At 34.1% G+C, this 25,458-nt stretch overlaps 1 protein-coding gene across 3 annotated transcripts in view; it reads right to left on the minus strand.

Moving 5' to 3' along the window:
* LOC135126960 (syntaxin-binding protein 5) overlaps positions 1–25,458 on the minus strand; it is a 220,811-nt gene that overhangs the window by 22,522 nt on the left and 172,831 nt on the right. For all 3 annotated transcript variants that reach the window (XM_064053219.1, XM_064053220.1, XM_064053221.1), the window contains exons 3-8: positions 3,585–3,782; positions 1,828–1,962; positions 650–713; positions 388–592; positions 257–332; positions 37–191 (exon numbers count right to left, since the gene is read on the minus strand). In XM_064053219.1, the coding sequence (XP_063909289.1) occupies positions 37–191; positions 257–332; positions 388–592; positions 650–713; positions 1,828–1,962; positions 3,585–3,782 (833 nt within the window). The remainder of the gene's footprint in view (positions 1–36; positions 192–256; positions 333–387; positions 593–649; positions 714–1,827; positions 1,963–3,584; positions 3,783–25,458) is intronic.

Consider the following 25,458-nt stretch of genomic DNA (forward strand, 5'->3'; position numbering starts at 1 on the left):
ATGCGCCGGGCTAATCATAATTGAATTGTTGCTTACCACTAGAGTAGAAAGATTCACTCAAGGTAATAAAATCAACAACGTTACTTTCCATTTCTAACACAGTGGTAGTTTTATTATGTACAACAGTAATGCTAGGTGTCCTGCCGGCTTGGTCGTAAGGCATTCCACCCGAAAATATCACATATGCTTCCCTGAAATTGATAAGTCAAGCAGAATATTAAAAGAATACAACCCCGTATTTTATTCGCAAAATTACCCCATCCTTGATGACTTCCATTCTACTTTATTTATAGGTTTACATTGTTCCGATTTGCCGTCTTTATTAACTTTCGCTGAAAACGCAATACTGTGAAATTTAGGTCCGCAACACAAAATATAAAGACGCACCATGAGGTTGGGAAATACAAAGGTATTTCGTTCTGTCCTTAATACTCCATGTGGTTAATGTCCCATCGACATGCGAACACATGAACTGTTTGCCTTCGTGGTGCCACGCTATACTCTTTAATTCGGTTGTTTGCCACCTCACTTCAGCCGTTTTATTCCTCAAATCCCACAGCACAATTTGACCGCTTTCGTAACCTATCAATAACTGCAAGAGTTAAAAAAATTACTTGTGGGAAGGTAGCTGATGACATGCAACTGTTACCTTACTGGCATCTAAAGGGTTATCACTTAAATGGACTATAGAGCCGGGGTGCGTTTTTCGTGAACTAAAAAGGCACACGCTGTAGAATTAAGAGTCACTTACATTGAGGCTGCAGTCGAAATCTAGTCAATAAAGTATCGGTTGAAGCGTCAAGCGCTTGACGTTTTCTTAGCGCAAATCAAAAATGTATATTTCATATATTCTTTTTGAAGACTTAACTTTTTCACGATTTAATATAAATAAAAAATGTCAGTTTGAATTAAAGTTGGCAGACAAGAAAAGAACAATCCCTGTGATATATTGTGGATAAGAGAAAACAATATGGATGAAATATGAATAAAAATAAAACATTCCTTGAAAAAAACAAATCAATGACTCTCAAGGTGCCATCTGTGGCGTCTACTGGTAAGTAAGCATAACTTTGTTACTTTAGGTTTCCATTTCTTTTATTAAATAAATTTTATCACATTTCAAGACCACACATTCTGGTAATCTATTTCTTTTTTAGGGAGTGTGTTCAGCGACAGGTAAAGTCATAAAGTCCTCACTCATAATCAAATAGAAGTCGGCTGTCAACGGATTTTTTTTCTTGGAAACAGATTGCTTTCTTAATTTCAATAAAAAGATTACTGGTAATGACACTGCCATTGTCGTCCAAGAGAAAACATACAATAACGCTGAACGACTGGAGTATAAAAAGGGTTCCAGGTTTTAATTTCCAGGTTATAGCTCGCCTGTGGTAAAAGCTAAATTAACTAATACAAAAGAATGAGTTAACTATGATCTCCCTCTCTAATTTAAAACTTTACATTAACGGAAAAATGTAAACGTTTTCGAATTAAAAAAATTCTATTCTTTCGAATTTTTCATTTTGCATCAGTGAGACAACAATATATCAATCGATACAAATTTTAACTGTAAGTATCCATTGTATAAACTCCCGAACTACTACTAGTAAACGATGGTGTTTGTATGACTTTGACAATTTCCTACAACATTATTCGCAGAAGACAATCGGTATGCTAATAAAGCTCGATTGTAAAAATTTTTCTTTCAGAATTTCTTTGTTCTAACCGAGTTTGATGGTATCTTGATGATCCATTTAAGGTGATATCCTGCACAGGGAAATTTCGACTGCAGCATTTCCTAAAAGGGGAAATTGGTTGTGGCGCACTCACACTTCTATCGCTTTGTTCCAGTTAATGATGTATCCCGACAAAACGAAGCTTTCTATGTGGACCACATGGACATTACCTCGTTCTGTTCCCACGTAAAGCCATTTAGATTGCAGTGGCAAGTGCATGCAGGTGATCCTGACACAACAAAAGAATTAGACGTTAAAGAGCTTAATTTGAAACGAGTGAATATGCTATATTTTATAAAATAGGAGTTCGTTGCAGGAATTTCATTCACGTTTTATGCAAATCCTAAGTACGTGTTGAGAGCAAACGATATTTCGAAATATAAAAACAGAACTGGTTGAAAGAGTAATTTTTTATAATTAAGTGTCGGGAAGAGCTTGAAATTATATTCTATAAATCTCTCTGACTTCTATAAAAGACGCTGCGAACTACTTGCATAAAGACTTTAAAATATATGACAGCTGTGCGCTGTAATAAAATTGCTTTTCAGCACTAACACTTTTTCGAGCAATTAAAACTTCCAAGTAATTGCTCAAGTTTACATGTCTTCAATTTATGACGTAAAATTTAAATGTAAATTAAATCTGAGTTGAATTTTCGGATTTAGTGGTAGGTGTAGGCTTCGCGTTAAAATCATTTCCCATATAGAAAGCACGGGATAATTCCTTTTAATTTATTGTCGAAGGCTTAAAGTGAAATTATTATTGTAAGCGAAAGATTAAATTTCGATTAGCTGCGATGAGGGAGACGTTCAAAGCCCCTCCAGGCATTATCACGAAGATCCTTTCAATAGAATTAATCACTATAAATGCCATAAAATCTCAAACAAAAGTATCGGTATTTACAAATTGGTGTTTTTCAGGATATTTTGCAAAGAAAAGCTCTTACGAACACAGTCGAATGGGAATTCTAAAGGCCATATAAAGAAGACATTAGCGTTGCACAGCAGTCTCATTAAAACTTTAAATGGGCCAGACCGTCTTAAAAACGAGAGTGCCTTTGAATATCTGGGATTATTAACCATAACTTATTTTAGGTTGTTCGAAAATGTGCAATTAAGTCGTGTATTAAAAGTTTTGCCCCCATATAGAAGTTTTATAAAACGAAGGTTCCAGGACAGATAAGATTAAAAGTTGCTGGCATTACGTAACTTAAAAATAGTAATTAAACTGCGATAATTACCAAACTGATAATGCACACTGTACTGTTTCAGTAGATATATATTACATCATATATTACTATTTTCTGTATAACATACTATCTTTAGTTAGATAGTTTTCAGTTTCTGCGCTGTTGCCAAATTGTACAGTTAATTATTTATTAATGTATACATAGTATAACCTGTTTCTTGGTTTAAGTTCAAGTTATATTTTGTTATTGTGGTATGATGCAGGATGACGTCTGTTAGCATTTATCGTCAGTCAGTTGAGTGAAACATGTCAACTGAGAATTCTACGCAACCAGAAGAATGGTTGTTTTGGGAATCTCAGTGTCTTCAGTAGCATTTAATACACTACAAATTTCAGCCGCCGCCACAAACGTTCTGAGCGCTGTATAGTCTTGCTACGTTTCTCATTGATCCCTAACGTGTTGCTTCTATTCCCAAACGTAAAAAATTCGAGACCTTGCATTTCGAACTGCGTCGTTTCGACAGTCCCAAAGCGGAAATAAAGTGTATAAGTAAAAACTATTTAAACAATCCATTCACGTCGAAAATTTTAATCTCCTGGAGTGTCCCAGCTCTCCACGTAAAAAATCAGCACTTAATGAAAATATAAATAATTAATACTCACTTCTCCTTTTGAAACTTGAGGCTCTGAACAATCTGAGGAACTTTCTGCCTGAAATTCCAGAGGTGGAGAACATCATCTGCCGTTGCGGAAACTAACGCTCCTTCATTAACAAGAAACTGTAAGTGAAGGATGGCTGCGGACCCTGGAGGACCATCCATGTCATGTCGGACGTGAATGTCGACGCCTGGTTGGCCGAGTCTACATTTTAGTTAAGGAGGGTACAAAATGGGAGTCTGTTGTTGCAATACGAGAACTGCTGTAATAAACTGCAAATCTGAAGTAAATGGATTACGGTGATTAATCAAAAAGCTTGATGGTCGGCTTCCACTGGCTTAGAGTGTGCAAATGGGTAATCAGAATAGTTTGTTACTACACTTCACCGCAAAATTGTGAAATAGAAAACACCTTCTGTTGTACAAAGAAACTTTATTACTGAAGCTTACACCGAGAAAATCAGTCTCTGGCTTTCTCTCGGGTAACTCAACTGCTATTAGTTCACAAAAAAACCTGGACTCGTCTATGAATACCACACGTCTCAAGCCTTCCATATCCCGGTTTATATGCCACCACAAACTCTCTAAATTAGCCTTTCAGTGAACTCGTTTCATAGGTGGTCCAGTGGCTGCCTGGTCGATAATTCTTTGTTCAACTTGGCGGACTGTTTTCGTATATCTCCGTACCTACGTCAAGGTGTTTTGACATTAACAGGAATTTAACATTTTCAAGTTTGAACAGATTTGTACAAATCAATCGCGCGTTTAAATTGAAACTCGTTTAACAGCATTTTTGACGACGAATCGTATCATTATTATGTTAATATACATTGGCAGGAAGATGCGTTTAATTTTCAATTCTTGAGTGTGAAATCAAATTTCAAGCAGTGTTTTGTCATTGCAGATAAGCAATTATGCCTAGGAATAAATTTAGGTGGATTGAAGCGCACAAAACTCGAAATTAAAATGAAAACTGAAAGTGACGAGGTTCAAATTGGTACATATTTTTGTGTTACACACTTTGTAATAAATATTCTTTAAATTGTAACACGAGGTACAGGATGATTCATACAAAATTCCGCGGATATAATAAACTGAAATATTGAAAGTCCATTATCGTTAATGTTTTTAGTTTCAAGTGGAAAGCTTTTTCTATTTTCTTTTTCGCTAATGAAAAAAAATATGAAATTTTCATGAGTTGGGGAGAAAAACAATTACAGAAAAAATAAAACGTCTTTTCTTTGTTTTTTTAGACTTCTCCGTGAGGATCCGTATATAGTTTTCAGAATTACTAATTTAAATACGTATTTATTACGTCTAGTTATATTAACAAAATTAGATGTCAAATTGTTTATTAATAATAATAGTTATATGGACATTTTAAACAGCAAATTATAATCAGACGTTGGAGAAACGTTTTATTGTGGGACAACACGCCGACATTTCAGGTGTAGCAGTCGGAAGCAGCTTTGAGCTTAGAACTCGCTTCAGATAAATAATCGAGAAAAAGGGTAAAAAAATGGGATGGGCAATTACCTTGGGGTAACTATAACGTCAAACAATGAAGGGAGTTCGTTATTAATGTTATTCATTATAAATCAGTCATTAATATTTCACAAGTTATATCCACACGAGATAACATAAGTAAGGTTATGCCCGGTAGAAAATACACAAAATAAACAATCATCTCAGGGATGAATATGAAAGTAATCCGTAAATATTAAAACCTGGTCATTAATTAATTGTTCAGGGAAGAGGAAAGTGAGTGATGTAGATCTTCCAGTGTATATTTTGTTAACGTATGTACATGTGTTTTTTGTTGAATTCTTAAACCATTGACGATACCCTAGAGACTCGGTTTTTAGGTATAATAAACTTAAATACACACAAGAAAGATACGAGAGGAGAATCTATAGTATAATATTTGTAACGTTCCTGGAAAATGGAACACCTACAATATTTTTATTTTTGATGATTTAATGACTCTCTTAATTTTCATTTCAAGCGAGTGCCATTCTAATCTTACCCTTGTTCCGGTCCTGAAAGCAGAATAGTCTAAACAAAAATACCAGAATGTGACTTTTTAAGGTCGATCCGACGAATGGCTACTTTCATGTTTTCTCGACGTTTGATGACTCTTTGAGTACGAAAAAGTAGGTCTCGCGTTTCCGTCTGTTTTTCGTATGTGTCAATTTTTATTAGACAGATAATCTCCGAAACTACTGAACGATTGTCGCCAAATTTTATGTGTAGATGGTAAAACGTTAATAAAAATTTGACTAATCATTGCCATCAACAATGGGATGGCGTCATCTCCAAAATTTACAATAGTAAATGTAACTTAAATTTTATAGATTAAGATACTCCTGCAATTATAGTTTATGAATCGGTGTTGAATTCTTACCTAGATATCCAAATTTTCGGAAAAAAAATCTAAATTGAATAACAATATTTTGCAATTTAACTTTGAAATTTGTTATACTGAATGCAGTGAAATCTTGCATCATAAGCATTGTAAGTTATTATTTACATTTATCCGTTTATCTTCTTCCAAAAATTGATGACGTCACCTACAAATTTTGCCGAATAAATTATATCTAAAATATATAAAATATTATGAATATTTATCTGACTGTCATTTATCAATGCAATCAAATTACTTATATAGGGTGACTAAAAAAAAATGAATGAAGCAATTTATTTATTATTTTATTGATCAAATTAAGAACCACTCACCCCCTTTCTTTGAAAATTTGAGTATACAATACCGTTATTATTGGTATTACATTGCACCTATTCAACTGATATATCTATCCTTTATCAACTGTTGATGAAGTCGTCACAAAATTTTATGGAAAAACTCACATGAAACATAACTACATATCTCATGATTCTTTACCATACTTTAAAAGTACACATATATCTTTATTTTAATTTATATAGGTTATAATAAAAAAATTAAACTTGCAAAATGAAATTTTATAACTTTTCGAAGAATCTGTATTTGTTCGTCTATATTTCAGGGGCGAGGAAAATTCTGTCTAAATGACTTTAGACCAATTTTTACTTCCCGAGCGTATTCTCTGAAACTGCTTGACCGATTGTTGTCAAATTTTGCATATGTATTAGAAATATCATGTAAATGGTTAAATGCTAACCAAAATTTGGCTAATCATCTCCACCAACAATTTGATGACGTCATTTCAATGAATGGTATACTTGTAGTGTACAAATCCGCTTTCAGTTTTTTCGCTAAACGTTCAAATTTTCGCAAAAACATTTGCAAGGTATAATAACGTTTTATTCCCAACACGGTTTATACGTCTCCGTGGCGCAGTGGGTGTATCGGAGAGAACGACGACCAGCGGTACTGCGATTGTAGGTTCGATGCCGAACTTGGCTCTTTACTTTTTTTTTCTTGCATTACTATAACGCTATAACTACTTTTCTTTTGTGCTGTGACTAGAATTACCCATATTGATGACGTCATCACAAATTTTTTATTGGTCAAATTAAGAACGAGTTACCCCATCTTCTCGAAAATGTGAAGAATACGCACGTTTTTATGTAATAATGATGAAATAAGAATTATAATATTCAAAACATTTTGTTCCACTGTGGTTTAATTAATAATTTTCTAATACAGTCTTTAAATGTATAAACATAAACAATCGAAGTTAAGTATGTATAATAATACTTGGTTATTTGCTTTGAATATATTTTATATTGTCCGTATGTCTGCGGACGGCACCCCCTTGGAATTTGCGCCCCCGCGGCGTATGGGGTTCGAGGTGTCATTTACACCACTGCCTTTTACGATATAATGGTTATTAAAAAAAATTGTAAATATAATTTTTCAAAGAAGAATGATTTGTTGGACTGTACTTCAAGGCCGAGGGAAGTTCTGTCGAAGTAACCTTGCACCAATTTTTTAAAGTTCTAATGAAGAATTGTTATGATGTGATTTGGTTACAGAGAGACGTCATGAAATTCGTCTTATCATTGTGCTATATCTGAAATTTGTTTGAATAATTTCACAACCAGTACAAAATTTGGGTATTAAAAATTTGAAACCGCTGCAGTCTTCTTTGTTTTTTACACTTTTATCACTATACCAAATTCATGATTTGTAATTTGGCACAAGCATACAATACGTATAACAAATAATAATAATCGATGTATCATATTTGCTCAATTAAGGACAGTTATAATTTTTGTACACGTTTTTCACATCAAATCGTAATGTGTCTGTATATATACAAAAATATATTATATTTTGCCTCTTTTTTTTTAATATACATAGCCATCTTCTCACAACATGAAACTTAAAGCATGGTTAAAATGGTACATTTTTGCAAGGTGATATTTGATATTTCCTTATACAAACTTTCCATTTTAAACATGTTTTAAGTTCCATGAAGTGAAAAGAAGTCTACACATATTAAAACAAAAAGGCAAAATGTATGCCCGCCCACCCGCCTCATCTCAATTGTAATGATTTTTTTATTCGCAGTGGACCAAGAGGGCGGAGTTTAACTGCAAAATTCATTTTTTTTTACAAGGAATTAAAAACACGTTTTTGAGTATCGTGTGTTCAAAGAAAACTATGTAAAACAGGCAAAATATAAATCATGCAATTAAACCCCGCCCCTCGATCTGACAACGAATGAAAAATTCATCACAATTGAGAGTTGAGATTGGGCGGGTATGGGTGGGGACTCATTTTTGGCTTTATTTTTTTCTTAATATACATAGTATTCTCTGAACAACACGATACTCAAAAACATGTTGTTAATTTTTCGTAAAGAAATAAGGATTTTGCAGTTAAGCTCCGCCCCCCTTGGCTCACGATGAATAAAAAAAATCACCACAATTGAGATAGGGCGGGTGGGCGGGGCTATATTTTTCCTTTTTGTCTTAATATGTGTAGTAAACTTCAATCTATAGCTGCACAGGGTATAGGAAATTAAACGCAGATTCTTGTGGTTAAAATTATTTCTAACATATTCCTTGGTGTATTGAGTAAGTTGTAGACCATGCCGGCATTTGTTCTTCGCCTATGAGAGCCCCTAACATAGGCATCTTCTCTAGTGTGGTATGAAAATTGATTTCTCTAGGGCTTACTTGACCTCCTTGTGTAATTCTCTAAAGGTACTACAACTTTTGTAAACATTACTGCTTGAAAATTAATAGTGCGCTAGGGGTGACATCTTTGCCGATATATTTTTTTATTATGGGTTTAGTGCCGATACGTGGAATGCCGTATGGACTCTTATAAACACCGTTAACCATTTCAAAGGAAAATGCCCGCTTTTTATTACTCAAAAAATGTTTACAGTAAAATTCAATTTTGTTTGATGAAATTTTTAAGGGGTGCGTGTCCTCTTTCAAACGTAACTTAAAAACTACGGGCAATGCTTATAGTTTATATTTTTGAAGGAATGGTACGTTTCTATTATGACACGTTGAACCCGAATCCGTATGTATAGTACTAGATATAATAATAATGAAAACATTAATACTTACTTATTATTTATAAATAATTCACCACCTCGCCACGTAAGTCTTACCCGTGCTTCTAGCAACCACGCAACCAAGGATCAACATATGTTTCGTTTCCCATTCCATTCGCGTTTACGCAGACGGTAGTAGAAAAACAGATGTTTAAGGCCCTTCAAAGCCATAAATTTTAAGATCTTGTTCATTTCTTCATAAATCGATAGCGAAAAAATAAAGCACCTGAACTTCCCATATTTCCCCGGAAATGTGCCTACCCGAACATCGGGTATGATGTAATAAGGACTAAGCACGCAAACAAAGAATTTAAGGATATATAAATTTTTCGATCGACTGCCTTTGAGATTCCACCCAAATGCCGATCTTCTCTCCTCAAAAACTTTCAAATAACCAATAAAATTCTATCGGTTCACGCAAACTCTAGTTGATCAGTAATGATGCTTGGGGCAAAATTAGTGACAGATACAAACCATAAAAACATCTAGTCGTCTCTTTGATATCCAATGTGCAAACTGCGAAACCAATACTCGGCTTTGACTACTTCGGTTTCATATTTTAGTGCATGAAAAAGGACAAATAGGATTCATCCAATAAAAATATAAACTTAATGCTGCAAGGGATGCGACGGTATAAAAATTTTTTTTTAATGTAAAGGGGTTGATCCAATAAAATGTTTGTTACGTCCACGAGGTCAAAGATATTGCGGATGTTTTTTCGTTTTAATTAACTTGTAACTAGTTCTGTTTGAAAGTTTTGTAGGTCTGGTCGATATCTGCGCTTATTTGTTGATTACAAGGTGTTCAATAAAAACTTGTGGAGCTTTTAATATCCACAATAAGGGAGACGGCGCTATTTGGGGTTACCGTACTGTGAAAGTGTCTTTGTGCGATTGAAGATTAAAAATTAATCAGTAGTGAAAAATGAACGGCGTAACCACTTGATTGACGGTTTCATCGTGTTTCCCATTAAATATTTAATGAAAAACGATGTCAACTATGTGCGGAAGTCAATCAATAAAAAGGACACCTTTTGTGTTAGCCAAATGATTACTTTGTGCCTATCTAGCTAAAAATGATTAAGTTTAATTAACGTCATTGTTCTCCGTTTCAAAGTCAATAAATTTGGGTAATTACTCAATCCGTTTTTAAAACCTGTTTGTTCAAATTAAAACTTTTCCGATACGATCTCCACGTTTTTTATTGGTTCTTCCCATTTCCCACCCAATTCCGAAAATTCTTTATCGAAAATGCATTAAATAACGTCTAAAACCTTAACAGCTTCATCGATTTATGCCGTAAAATTTGTTAATAAAGTTTTTATGGGAACTGCTCATTTGACGACTATTAACAGGCTAGAACTGTGGTAATTACGTTAATAAACTTGACTGTAAAACTTGCGATTCAATTACGAAACAGTGTCACATTCTGTGCTAAACTACCCAGAATTCGAGGCTCGTTATTGCCCTGCGTTTAACTCCTTTAATGGCCTTTGCCAAAAACTAAAGATGTCATCTGCAGACACAAGTGGGCAGTATACGACACATTGCTGTTTTAAATTCCACGCTAGCATCCGAAGGCGTTATGCACATTTTAATAATGGGGACCATTTTGTCGTTAAAACTTTGGGGATATACATTTTTAAAATTTTAAGTGCTTGTGACCTACTTCACGGCAATCTACACATACGCCAAAAACAGTAATGTCTGTCTGCACATTTGTTTACTAGGAACTTCTCCCACTTCTAAATTATCGTGAATACAGCATGGATTGTAGTTTTTTCAAACTTAATACTTTTTTATAAGCAGGCAAAGAAGTAGATTATCTTTTTTAAAGTCAGCTATTACGAATATCTTGAGATAACGTCATCATTTTTTTGTGAGCATAGAGACACATTTTGATTGGCGTCTACTTTCTGTGATAGCCTCAAAATTCCTTTAAAATTTCAAAGTACCTAAACAGTTTAGTAGTTTTAGAAATTATCTTCTCAGTACAACCATGAAGTTACATAAATCTTCCCTTTCTCTTAAAAACTGTTTAAAAATGATATAGGATAATGGATAGGGTTGACTAGCTGTGAATTCCAATTCCAATTCCAATTATCGGTATTTATTTATTATTTACTTTAGTGTACGGTATTCACTTCAGTACAGCTTGAGTCCTATTTTATTTCTCGTTTTATCTACCTACCTACGTTCGTCTTTTGTGGATTAAGTTAAAAGTATACGCCTCATATGTTTATAGCTTCTATTACTGACCCGACTGCTCATTCCCCTGGCTCTCGTTCGGTCTAGACACATTTAGGTACAATTGAACGTAAGTGATTATTTTTAGTAAACTCGATTAGAAAATGGCTAGCTAACCTCAGTAATGTCCAATAAATACTACTGAGGCCTTCTGATAATTTCTGCAATAAAAATATAAAAAAGGGCCACATTTTAGCAACTGTATCGTAATTTTGATGCTCATATGTTAGCAGTATTTCTGTATGTACCTTTAATCCCCGAGCGTAAGCTGAGTCCATCGGGCGACTTGCCAGTTTTATGTTTTCTTGACGTTCCACTAGCCCTGCGAAAACAGTAATTTCCCGTTTCCGTCTATCTGCCTGGCTGGCGTCTGTGTCGATTTTTATAAGACACGTAATCTCCGAAAGTACTGAACCGATTGTTGTCAAATTTTGTATTTATATATGTTACAGTCAAAGTGTTCATTCCGTCAATGTATACACTGACTAGCCAATGTATGCATTGACTGATTTGCTCAGTAAATGTGTTCACAATGGACGATGTGTAAGCTTTATTAACTAGTCAACGTATATATTGTGATTTATTGTTTTTGTGTGGTGTGTAGTACATATTAAGTGTTAGTTTAATATTATCTACAATGGATAAAACTGCAATAAAAACAAAGTTTGTTGTCTTCTTCGTTATCGATTTCGACATGCTAACCCTTTCTTTTATTAATTTATTATCATCTGCAAACTTAAAAAAAACTAGCTACATGTGGGAGTAATTCCTGGAAGTTTTTTCATTTATCCTATCTTATCTGTACAGGTTTAGAGAACAACATAGAAAGTTTAACTTTTTATGTTATTTCTATTTCTCCATAAGCATTAATGAATATACTGTTCAGCGCTTAACTCATTTTTAATAAAAATGTCACTTGTACTACTTCTTCTCTGAGCTCCTCAATTGTGATATTTAAGTATTTCTTTTTATTGAAGCTTTGACTAACAGACTGCAGTAAATGCATACACTGTCTAGTGAATGTATACATTTACTAGTAAAAGTATCCATTTCCATGTGCAGTCAATACTTTGGCTAAAACCGTACGTCAATGTATACATTGACTAGTCAGTGTATACATTCGCTGAAATGTACGCTTTGACTGTAACATATATACATATAAGGAATATCATGTAGATGGTAGAATTTGATAAATCATCCCCACTAACAATTTGATGACATTCGCTCATTATACTGCATAATTAACATTACGAAAATTGTATGAAATAATATATTCCTGTACTTATGCTTTACAGATCTATCTGGATTTTGTTTATTATTATTATAATATTTGTTTATTGTTTAATCTGTCTTTTTTTATGAACAGAGCACAAAATCGAGTTATCTAGGGTCTACCGATTGGAGTTCGCGGATGACAGATTTTTCTTTTTCTTTAGATAAAATAAATTTAATAAAATCCTTCACTCCCTAATTTTTTTATTGATCAAATTAAGAACCAGTCATTTTATCTTCTCGAGAATGTGAGAATACGCATCTTTAATTAATAATGATAAAATAAGAATTATAATAATAACATTAGGAACATTTTGTTCGATTGTGTCTTAATTAATAATTTTTGTCCTTTGTTTTACGGCAACAAACTCATTCAAATCAAACAAATTTCTACGTGACATTCTTCAGATGTATAAACATAAACACTTGAAGTTAATAAGCGTGTTATTATTGCAGAGAGGGATTTTTTTTCCCGTTGGTCATCTCCTTTAAAAATATTTTACATTGCCCGTACTTGTGCGGCGTCTTCTTCGAATTTTGGTGCTATTTATGCCTCTGGTTTTTACTTTATAGAGGTTATCACAAAACAAACAACGCAAAATCTAATTTTATAATTTTTCAAAGAAGTGGGATTTGCTGGACTTGTACTTTAGGTGCGAAGAAAGTTCTGGCGACATAAACGTCGACCAATCTTTTATTTATTCATTATAGCTTGATTCTAAAAGCACAAAAAAAGAAGTTTTATATGTATAATGTCGAAATAATAGATCTTGTAGATTAGTACTTCAAAACCTACAAAAAACACCTATATAGAATCATCATTAATTCATTAGGATTAGAGCATTAAAAAACTGGTCCAAAGTTACTTTGACAGAACTTCCCTAGCTCCTTAAACACAATCGAACAAATCCAGCTTTTTCGAAAAATTATAAAGTTTGATTTTGCAAAATTTTATTTATTTTATTATTTATTTATTTACACATTAATAATCGCCGCAAGCAAAAAAGTATAGGTAATACCAGACACAGTGTAAAAAAAACATTCGACCAGGATGAGAATCGAGCCCAGACGGGCCGACATCTGCACAATATTCTTGAAATATGTAAAATTTGATAATAATCGCTCCAGTAATTTCGGGAGATTACCTGTCTAATAAAAATTGACACAGACCTACGACAAACGACAGACAGAGAGACAGAAATGGAAGAACTATTTTTCATACTCTTGGGGTCATGAAACGTCGAGAACACATGAGAAGTGGCTGAATGGACGCTATTACAATATTTCTTGAGCTTACGCTCGGGAAGAAAAAACTGGAGATGCAGGAGATCGAAACCGGGGTCTTTCAAATGTAAAGCGAACGCTCCAGCACTGATTCATGGTCCATATTTCAATTTTCCGCATTATGTATTTAAAGTACAACTTTACTATTGGAATGATTAAACAATAAAAATTATAATAATAATAATAATAAACACGGATTCATAAGCCACAAGTACAGGAGTATGTTATTTTACAAAATTTAAATAGTATTTATGGTGAAAAATTTTGAGGTGATGTCATCAAATTGTTGGTGGGGATGATTAGACAAATTTTGGTTAGCGTTTTATATCTATACGCATATAAATTTGAAAACGATTGGTCCGGTAATTTCGGAAATTATCTGTCTAATAAAAATTAACACAGCCGGATCATGAAACATCGAGAAAACATAAAAGTAGCCATTGGTCTGTTGCATCCTATTACAATACTTCCTAATAACCGGCATATTGTGGATAATGTACCTACTGAATCATACAGAGTATTAGGTATTAGTGACTTTTTGTTTAACAAATATAAAAGTGTTTGCTGCCATTAGCAAATGTCAAAGGTTAAGTTAACCAGATCCTAAAGTTCCTGTATAAAAACTTAGATGTTAGGAGAAAGAATTATTTTACATAAGTTAATCTAACGACTAGTAATTGCTTCGCCCCTAAATAATACAAGTTTTTGACGAGAAACTTTTATAAAAAAATGAGTGGACTTTAGATATGATTTATTTAACAAATTTTTAAGTCGACGTCATCAAAATTTTGTTGGAGATGAAGATGTTATATGTGCTAAATTTCAGAGTAATTGAGTGATTTAATAATTTCTAGGATAAATTGTAAAACTTTGTTAGGCAATTCTGTTTTGTTCCAAATTCTACACATTTTACAATTTATTTTGTAACATTTTGCGATAACGTCATCACATTGTTGCTCAGAAGAAAACAAATAAATTTTGAGTAGAGTGTATTCATTCACGTGGTGATCAAACAGTACTTCTAAAATTCCACAGCAATCGCTCCAGTAGTTTTGGAAATTACGTATCTTATAAAATCGCCAACCGACAGGCAGACAGCCAGATAGACAGATGGAAATTAGGACGACTTTTCGAATTGTATAAGTGGTAAAACGTTTCAAAGTTATAATCCTCCTGTTTTCACAGACAGTCAGATAGATGACAGAGTGACGGAAAAAGAGGTACTACTTTTTCATATTCTAGGAATTACGAAACGTCGACGAAGGATGAAATCAGCCATTCGTCAAATGTACTCTGTTACAATACTTTTTTAACTTACGCTTGGGAAGCAGAAAAATAAATAACTGAAAACTGTAAGTTATGGAAAGCAAGTTCTTATTTCTACCATGGAGTACCTTTTGGAGGAATTACAGAAAAGCGGAACAGTTAACAACGCAAAGGAATAGTTTTTTCACGAGTTTGAAGCTTAAAGTGAATCAAACGGGTGACACAAAGTTGCTTTTGGTATCTTAGAATTCAAAATTTAGTCAAAAAGTACTTGCGATATTATAACTACCTAAATGCTTACGATTTTCTTCACAAGTTTGCATACTAATTAAATTGCTTTCTGCGTGCAATTAATGACAGTTTTCTTATTAGGTACATTAAAAAATATCACATAAACATGTCAAAAGAGGTCCAATAAAGTGTTCTTAAAAATTATTATTCTCGTTACGACATTCATTTGAATAATATGATAGCGGATTTTTAACACGATCGTAGAAAAAATATATTGTACAACTAAATGCGACAGTAAATACGTACAGCAGCATTATTTTAATCGTTTCGCTAACTTTTACGTCGCTGTACACACGAATAGTCGCAAATTCTCACGTACCTCAAGTCAAGTATATTCCCCGCAGCGTTTATTTGCAGGCATTTCTGCCTGCAATAAACCGGCGCTTAACCCGAATGCACTGCAGTAGGATGGCGATGTGAACTTGATGAACTCCCGGTCATTAGAGTGTTATGGGGGAAAATCGACGCGGTTTATCCTTCGGATAAGCTGCGAGCAACAACTGCACGATAACTCTCATCCGCCATCCACCATCCGAACCAGCAAGCAACGACAATGGTGACTTCGTTTAGGAAGGAAGCCATTTGGTGCCCGGTAACTCCCCGCTTTAAAACTGCGAATTATCCTTTTCGGCTCATGGACCGGAAGCTCCGACGATTCCGGCAAAACAGAGATTTTCCACCTGCCAACGAAACGGTAAACAAGGGAGATCCCCGTCCGAAAATAAAAATTTATCTTGATTTTCTTTAACTTGTTACGCGAAGGTTACAAATTAAATTAGGCGATCTTTCACTAACACAATTTTCTTCTTTGTGTTGTTTCACGTATCCCACAGGGTGGGGAATGCTGACGTTTCTGATTTATGGAAGGTTAAGGTGGTAGCGAAAAATTACGTGTGTGTTACAAACGATCTCGAGGGACTTGCAGCTGTTGATAATTGATAACTTATATACCAAATGTTGTCGGGAAAAAGTTGTGAAAGAAATACCCAGTGGGGATATCGTACCTTGTACTGACACTATCCATTTGGATTTACATTTTACATTTTTCGGAATCTGTTTGTTAATAATTGTACATTTTATATTATATCATTAATATGTATTCCTAGTATTTTCCAAATTCATTCTAGAGAAATCTGCGACTTGTTTCGACTTTGTAATTCGATGTATTTTAGTTAAAAAAATTAATGTTGTACATGATCTATTGCCAAGTAATAAAAATGAAAACAAAGTTTTCCACGTTTCCGTCTGTCTGTCTGTCTGGTGTCTGTATCCATTTTAATAGATCCGTAATCTCCGAAACTGCTGGACCGATTGCTGTCAAATATCGTATGTAAGGTATATTAAAAATATCACGTACAAAGTTAAATGTTAACCACAGTTTAGCTAATCATCCCCACCAACGATTTGATGACATAATTTCAAAGAATTCTATCTTTATTTGATTTAACTGTTATACAACATATTGTTGTATAACAGTTAAATCAGTATCAGTATATACTCCTACAAGTGGGTAGGTATACGAATCCGCTTTGAGTTTTTCCCTAACCGTCCAAATTTTTGCAAAAACATATAGCACGGTATAATAGTAGCTTACCATTAGCATAAGCATCCCGGTCGTGCTCTAGTAGTTAAGGCTGAAGAATGAGAACCGGACGTCGAGCGTTCGATTCCAAGCTTGGCCTTCCGTTTTTTCCTTTTTTTTTTCTCTTTTTCTCTGGCATTGTGTATTATCTATGTTTATGGCGTCCTAACAAATTTTATATTGGCCAAATTAAGAACGAATCACCCCATCTTCTCGAAAATGTGAGAACATGCACGTCTTTATATATTAATGATAATTTCGGAGGCTTCCACGGTCGGAATCAATACATGATCGTTTTCCGGGTTGGAAGCGTGTAAATTGAGTTTTTGGGGGTCAACGTTTCGCACACTTTCGTAAGTGCAGGAGCAGGGTTAAGAATAAGGCAAAAGAGCACGGTGACTCAGTATGTCAACCATACCATAGGCGAAACTCTTTTGACGGGAAGAATTTTGTTACGGCTTATTTATCTCGTATCGACTGCATATCTCCCATTCATTTCCTAGAGGCCAATTAGCTTCAACCATGACGGTTTCCCCCACCACGTGTATAAATAGGCCGTAACTAAATTCTTCCCGTCAAAAGAGTTTCGTCTATGGTTTCGCCTCTGGTATGGTTGACGTACTGACTTAACGTGCTCTTTTGCCTTATTCTTAACCCTGCTCCTGAAGATGCCACTTACGAAGGTGTGCGAAACGTTGAGCCCAAAAACTCACTTTACACGGTTCCAACCCGGAAAAGATCATGTAATAATGATGAAATAAGAATTAAAATATTCTGAATATTTTGTTCAATTGTGGTTTAATTAATAATTTTAGTCCTCTGTTTTGAGAAGGCAAACTCATCCAATGACATTCTCTCGATGTATAAACATAAATAAACACTTGAGCTTCAGATTGCTATTACCTAGTGCTGAAGAACATTTTATCCTGTTAGTGAAGAGTCTTAAAGATATTTTAGATTATCCGTACGGCGCACAGGCTGCGGGGGTGTTATTTATGCCGCTAGTTTTTACTTTAGATCGGTTTTTTCGAAACGAAAATCGAAAAATCAAAATTTAAAATTTTTAAAGAGCTGGATTTGTCGGATTACACTTCAAGGGCGAGAAAAGTTCTGTCGAAATAGTCTTCGACCAATTTTTTTTAAAGTATCACGTACTAATGTTGCAAAAGCTTTTGTTAGAGCTCAGGGCAAGAATAATTTTATTTGTATTATTATTGGGAAATCTGAAAAATGTACTGTTAAGAAATAAACCCGTACATCGCGCCGGTACGACGCCTATGGGTTTTAGTATGTGCAGCGATGATGGGTGACTCATCGTCGGTGACGGCGGCCGCGTGGCGTTCGCTAAAGAAAAGCCTGGAAGCGGAAGTCGCGATGAGTATTCCAGAAAGACCTCGATCGCAGAACGCCTAAAAGCGAAGTAGGGGTTTAAATAGAGGCCATCTTCGGGAACGACTCAGACTCAACCAACAAGTGACGTCCAGACTATGGGAAAAGCTGAGTCTAGTCAAATCCATTCCAGCGGAGTCGGAATTATTCAGTTAACGAGTCGAGTCCAGTCTAGTTGATCCGGAACTATTTTGTACATAATCAGTGTGGAATCAGTCGTGTAAATTTGAGTTATTAAGAAATAAATTGTTGAGTTTTACCCACGCCGATTTTAAATCACCGACCAACGCAAGAGTACTAATGCAACGATTTTCCTTTTGAAAAAGTGAAAAATTACTATTAAATTATAAGTTTTCTAACAATATTGACTCTAACTTATGACGCACTGAAGAAAAAGTCAATTGTAGAATATACGGGTAAAAATACCTATGAAAAAATATGAAAAGGGTGCTTTTATCTCAACAAACAGTAGATGTACAATGTACATACAACAACAAAGGAGCGAAATTTAATTTTATTTAATTTTTGTAAATCCTACTCTGACAAGCATATAACTTTTCGGCCTGCATCCAAAAATAAGGCCGAGAATTTATGGCTTGAGGCCCTTTCCAAATATACTCCACAGATGTGGTAAAATTTTAGTAAACATTGTACAGAATTTATTTCGGCTGATTGGAAAAAGCACATGGGAAATCTGTCGGTTGAGAACATACCTCATTGTTTCATTGGAGGAAGTTGATTCAGAATCAGAATCAGGAAATGATGGTAATAACGGTTCAGTTTTGTACAACGAAATTATAGATGCTGAGTTTGAATAATAGGAAGAACTAAATTATTAGTAAATGAAAATAACTAAAACTCTTAATACAGGGTGTTAATAAATGATTTACATCTAGACGGCCGTGAACACGATTTGCCAAAAAAATTTGCCGCTTTTAATAAATATAGTTTTTTGGTGGCAGAAATTGAGTATTGCCATTCTCCACTATTCTCGTGGCCATACTGAAAATAGGCTTCAACAAAAAATGTATCTTCCTCTAGAGTTCATATTTTTTCGTATTCTTTGTGATTTAAAGAAATAAATCTTAAATTTTGATTCTAAGTTTGATTACTAATTGACAGATTAATTATTTTAGCAAAAAGTCAAAAGAAACGGCACATCAATAAATGAATTTCAAGGCCCACTAGGTGTAAATCATTTATTAGCACCCTGTACAGACTTAAACGTACATGTAAATAGTTCTTTTTTAAATAGTGAATGTTTAATTAACTAGTTTAATAATACTGTTTCTTGATGATATTTAAGTTGGTAACAATAGTTAGGTTTCTGGCCCAATTCATAACCGTAAAAAGATGATAATCCAAGCTGACATAAAGAATGTCAGTCTTTCTCACGAAACTTAATAAATAATAATTTTAATATAAGACACGCGGTTTTTCGTACATGGCCATCTTTGATTAACTTTTTTTTTTGAATTAATAAAGCTCGTCAATACTGTGCGAGCTGAAGTACTCCCACTATAAATTTTTATTCTAAATATACAGTCAGCTGTAGCAAGAACGTGTACATAAAAAGTATCGAGTGTTCAATTGAAAATGTCATCAAGTTGGCCTTGATTTTTAAACATTGTCAAACATGTTTACAAAAACTTTAATTTTTCGTATAATAAAATTAATGCTTTTGAACAACTCTGTGAAATGTCAACTGTACACAATAGTATAGATTAATAAAAAACATGCGTTTTTCACTGCGTTTTCGTCAATTCAAACAACAAAGCCAAGTTGACGACTTTTTTAATTGGACACCTACTACGTCAAACGGTTTAGTTAAAGCAATGATTGAAAATTCCAGTACATGAGAAATTTGGTCTCGACAACAACGATTTTTACTGCAATTTTTATTTTACAATGTCATTTTATTGATTTATTTTTTTCCTAATCAAGTGACGCAAGTTCTCGTCATGTAGGATCATGTGTTGGATTTTTTTTTAATATAGACCAATATGAGGCAAGGCTAAGAATTTATGGCTCAAATTTCTATAATCAATTGCATAACTTTGGTATAAAATATCTCGCTACCCAGTTTGAATGGCATGAAACCGATACGCAGTTGATTAATATCCTCAAACAAAGATGTCATAAATCAATTCTGAATTTCTATGAGCGCAACAAATGGAAGAAGGATATTCTCTGCAACAATGTCAGATAATAACCTTAGAAGGAAAATGCTTTCCCGATATTATTTTACTCGTGCAATATAAATGTGCATGCCATAATATGAAAGGTTTTAGATGTACAACATTTCCAGGAAGCTGGCTACGAGCAGTAATATATTCTTCTGTTACAATTATCCAGTACTGGATAAACCACTCCGAAAGTGCATCTTTTGTCTCAGTTATCGTGCTTATTATAATACAAGAAGATGCGGTATTCACTAAAATAAAGCATTGTTTTTTTAAATTTACGTTTCAGTATAATTAATACTATTCAGAATGAGAAGAAAATATATATTTAGAGAATAAATTCCATATTTTAAAGTTTAATAACTTTTCACAAAAATACTCGAACTTAAGTTTGACTTCGTCTGAAGTTTTAAAGTTTTCTCCAGTAAACACACAGACAGACTTATTTCCCTCAGTTAACTTGAACACTATTCTATATAGGTCAACTTGATACTTCAAAGAGCACAAATGTACAAAGACAAAAGTTGTCACTGTTAAACTGTATGGTTGAACCTACTTTTAAAGTACTGAAAGTATCTCAAAAAATGCATGCGACTGTCATGCCTCTAGACTCACAAAGAAATAACTACCAACAGCGTAAGGGGTCCTTGTAAAATTTCAAGTTTAAAATGATTGAATCTATTCTGTACGTAGTTTCCTTGGGCATTCTGCGTTTGACAGGGAGAATTGATTCTTCGGAGAAACACAAGATTATTAACTTTTGAATTCGTGCACTTACACAGACATATAAAATTAAGCGTAAAAAGCGGATAAACTTAGAGATTAATTCGTTTTTACTCTTTTATAGCTTGTAGAGATCGTTAATCTTTTGATTTGGCGACTTGTATTGCATTGTGACAAAATTTTCTTGTTTTCTTGGCATTCTACACAGCCTATTGAATATGAAATATGAGTTTCTAATTTCCGTCTGTCTGTAACCTGTTGAAAATTTATTAGGTAAATAATCTCCGAAACTAATCAATTATTCTAAAATGTTGTGTTTCTACATAATCACGACATGGTAAAGTGCTGACTAAAATTTATCTGTTAATCCTCTCCAAAAAAGACGTCATCTTGAAAAGTTACATAAATCTCGTTTTAAACGGGCAACAGTGCTCCATTACCTCTGCTTTCATATTTCGCTGCTGTTTCTAATTTTACATTACTAACCAGTAAGCCCGGATCCTCCTGTTTTCTTTCACATATTGCATTATTATTCATAGCAATGGAATTACATACCATGTTTAAAGACAAGTCAAACGACACTAACATAAATGTATTTTTGCTATTTTGACTGAATAAAGCTACGAAGGCATACAATTAATTACACTTGGAGAGGATTTACGGAAGCTCAAATAAATATTTCATTCGGCATTAAACTACCACGTGACTGACTCTATGCCAATCAAATGTCTTTCATGCCTCATTAATAAATGTGTGAATAACTTAACTGTGTCTCAATTAAAATATTCTACATATAAACACTGACCCTCTTGGCTTTCAATTTATAATTACTTTTATACAAAGAATGTTTTAATTTGGAGTCTTTATCTCGTATATTATTATTAAATGTAAACTTGCTGAAAGTAAATCGTGCGTCTTTATTCCACTACGGACATTAAAATATAATACATGAAGATCTAAAGTTGAAAGCATTTTAAAGAGTGTACTCATAAATAATTTATTCTTTACGTTAATGAACATCGTACAAAATCAACGTTAGGGGCTCGAAATTCAAAACAAGAAGCACTTCAGTCGAACTCTAGAGATTTCTGTTATGTGTAAACGCTTGTAAATACTTATAAACCTTAGTTTGCTTCGTATAATTTTAATTACTATAGTACTAAGTGCATAGTTTTAAACTAGGAGTAGAGGTATTTTTCTACATTAAGGCACATGCCTGTGGTTTTTGAATTGTCGTCCAATTGAAAATAAAAACTGAACAATATATTTTAACATTTAACTTGGATATCAAATTTCCAAATCTGCACATTCATCAATCGATTATACGTTTGGGAGCGACTGTCGGAAATTCATCAAAAAAGCATGTATGTGCCATTCACGGTAAAGTACCGACTGACAACAATAAATTAACATGCTCGAACTAAAACACACACAAGACAATTTTGTCAATTTAGCGATGCTATCGCGGTTTATAGCCTGTAATGTAACATTAATTCCATGAAATGGCGTTTGTATGGGGACGTCCATATTCAAACGGAACTCTATCTGAAACAGCAAACAATCTACCTCGGACCAGAGAGCCAATACCACATTTACAATTTAAATTGGTATAAACCAACAAATCCCTATTAAAGAATCCACTCCGTGTTATTCATGCGTGGTGCGTACTGTAAAATTTCAGCCTGAAATTGGAAACATTACGTCTTTTGTTTGTTAGGTAAACATTTGTACTGTTTTCATTTCATCACAATTAAAAATAAAAACAGGAAATTAATATGTGGCTGATTAAAATCGTGACTCCGGAATAAATTCAGGATTGTGTCAAACATTTCTCCTAATGAAAACATATAATCAGTTGTTGGAGCTAAATGAAAATGTATTTCCAATGCCATATGTCGATAGCATAAAAAAGTTCGCAGACTGTGATTGGCGGTGGCTGAAAGTCGAGCAAATTATTATTCATGGATTCAAGCTTCCGAGTAAAGCACGTTTTAGGCATGAGTCTTGCAAAACTTTGTTTCGCACACAGAGTGTGGAACAATTTACTTGAATTGCTTTTTTCAGTTTTTTATTTCATTTTCTAAAGGCCCTTTCATGCTAATTAAATCTTATAAAAAAACTTTATGAACGATGGAAGGACCGTGTGGCCTCGAATTTAGCAATTATGAATATGAACAAGGAATTCTTTGTTACGTTAACACTGGTTTTACCATCCAGCAGAAGCGAATAAAAGAGAGGTAATTAGTTTAACAATTATAACAAAGTCGGTGTTTGTGCGTTAACAAACATCATCCACATAAACAGTGCTTTTTATTATTTGTTTATTAAAATTTGACGGAGATTTTTAAATAATTTCTGCCTAATTTGAACCTTCTAATTAATCAGATGTTGGTAATTTCAGATAAATTGCAAATTAAGTGCTCTCTAATTTTTTATTTCTTTAAGTTTTCTTAATAATTAATTTCTTGTACATCCTTTCATATTTTGTTGGTATAATTTCTATTTCACATTGTTAGCATAGTAATATGCAAGAGTTTGTGTGCCCGGCAATATGTAAAGAAACATTTACTGGATACATAAATTGTATAAAATTACGCATTTACGTCAGCTGGATTCCACAAGATTAAAAATTCCTAGCGCTTTAAAATTAAGTGCATTCCTAATTAAAGATGCTACTCGTTTGTTGCATCAAAATTGCTAAAAATGAAAGTCTTGAAAATAACCTTTGCCCATTTTATTAATTAAAAAAAACGTGTAAATTTACTTAAACCGAATTTCCCTCATCTAGAAACCCATAGGCAAAGGCGGTCTTGATTATAATTCCGAAGCGTGGGGTTTGATGTAAATTACTTTATACATATTTTTACATTTTTAGGTATATGGTATGCAGCAGACAATCTTTTGTCAAGAAATATGAAATCGTATAACAGAAGAGACGGACTTTTGAATATAATGACATCGTTAATTTTTAGACGAACGAATAAATATAATTTAAATATAATTTTATTAATCCATACCTTAAGAAAATTGGTTTTTTTTTGTCTGGAAAATTTCACTGACGTTAAATGAGCGTTCCGGTCTGTCCGTCTGTCTGTCTGTCATCGGCGTTGAATTTTAGTAGATAGATATTATCGTTTTGTCTTCTGTATTTTTACCTAAAAGGTAAGAAGTTTAAAATACCTCGATTTTAGATAAATTAACACTGTAAAAGCTTTAATATGGTGAACGAAATAACTAATTTAGCCCACCACAAGGAACAGACCATTAACCCCCAGACAAATAAAACTTGCACAAGTATGGCACATCATTTCGTCGCCGACTACACAGGGCCCTAACAGCTCTGGGTCTTAGCCTTTCCTCAGTACCTCTCGCAGATTTCATCCCGAATCTCCGTGAAAATTTAATCCTTAACACCGTTGCAGACACACAATTCTCTTAATCCATTCCTCGACTAGGACCGCGTCTAAAATTAGCATAATCTATATCCCCGAGGATATCAGATCCCCGATTTGTCCCAGTGACACCCCAAAGGTCGTAGTGCCATGTGTCAATGCGATAAGGATGCCACGTAATGGCTAAAATGTGACTCCTAAGATCCATGTATATTGTTATCGAACGCTATTGTAGGACGCAAATGTCCTTCCTAGCAGGTGGTGCCTAATGTGACGGTAAAGAATGGCATTCGCTTTCTCGAAGAAGAAAAACCTCCGGAGGGAAATCCCCAAACCATGAAGCAAAAATCCTCAGAAAAACCACTGCCTTTGTAGAGAACTGGCATTTGTCAGAAACACTTTGTAATTGAGAAATTGCGTGCAAAAACGCCTCGAGTTGGGTTGAGATGTTTTTGTTGAGATGAGCTGTTTACACGGCCAAGGGATGTGAATTTTAGGGTGACAAAGTTTCATTACATTTGGTTACCAATTAGGGGAGAACAGTTCGCTTTATGTCGAAAGCGTCAAGAAAGTTTTTACGAGTTGAGATGTCCGTATGTTCGTGATCCACGTTCGTTAATGGTAAGTACTTCATGTTTTGCGGAACAAATAAGCTGGATAGGCGAATACGCTCGTACAAGAAGGCAATGACACTGCATAGCGACCGAAGACTATTCCAAAAAAGGTAATCATATTAGGGT

This window comes from Zophobas morio, unplaced genomic scaffold (genome assembly GCF_036711695.1).
Source record: "Zophobas morio isolate AGI-343-1 ecotype UQ-CSIRO unplaced genomic scaffold, CSIRO_AGI_Zmor_V1 ptg000011l, whole genome shotgun sequence".
Lineage (NCBI taxonomy): Eukaryota > Metazoa > Arthropoda > Insecta > Coleoptera > Tenebrionidae > Zophobas > Zophobas morio.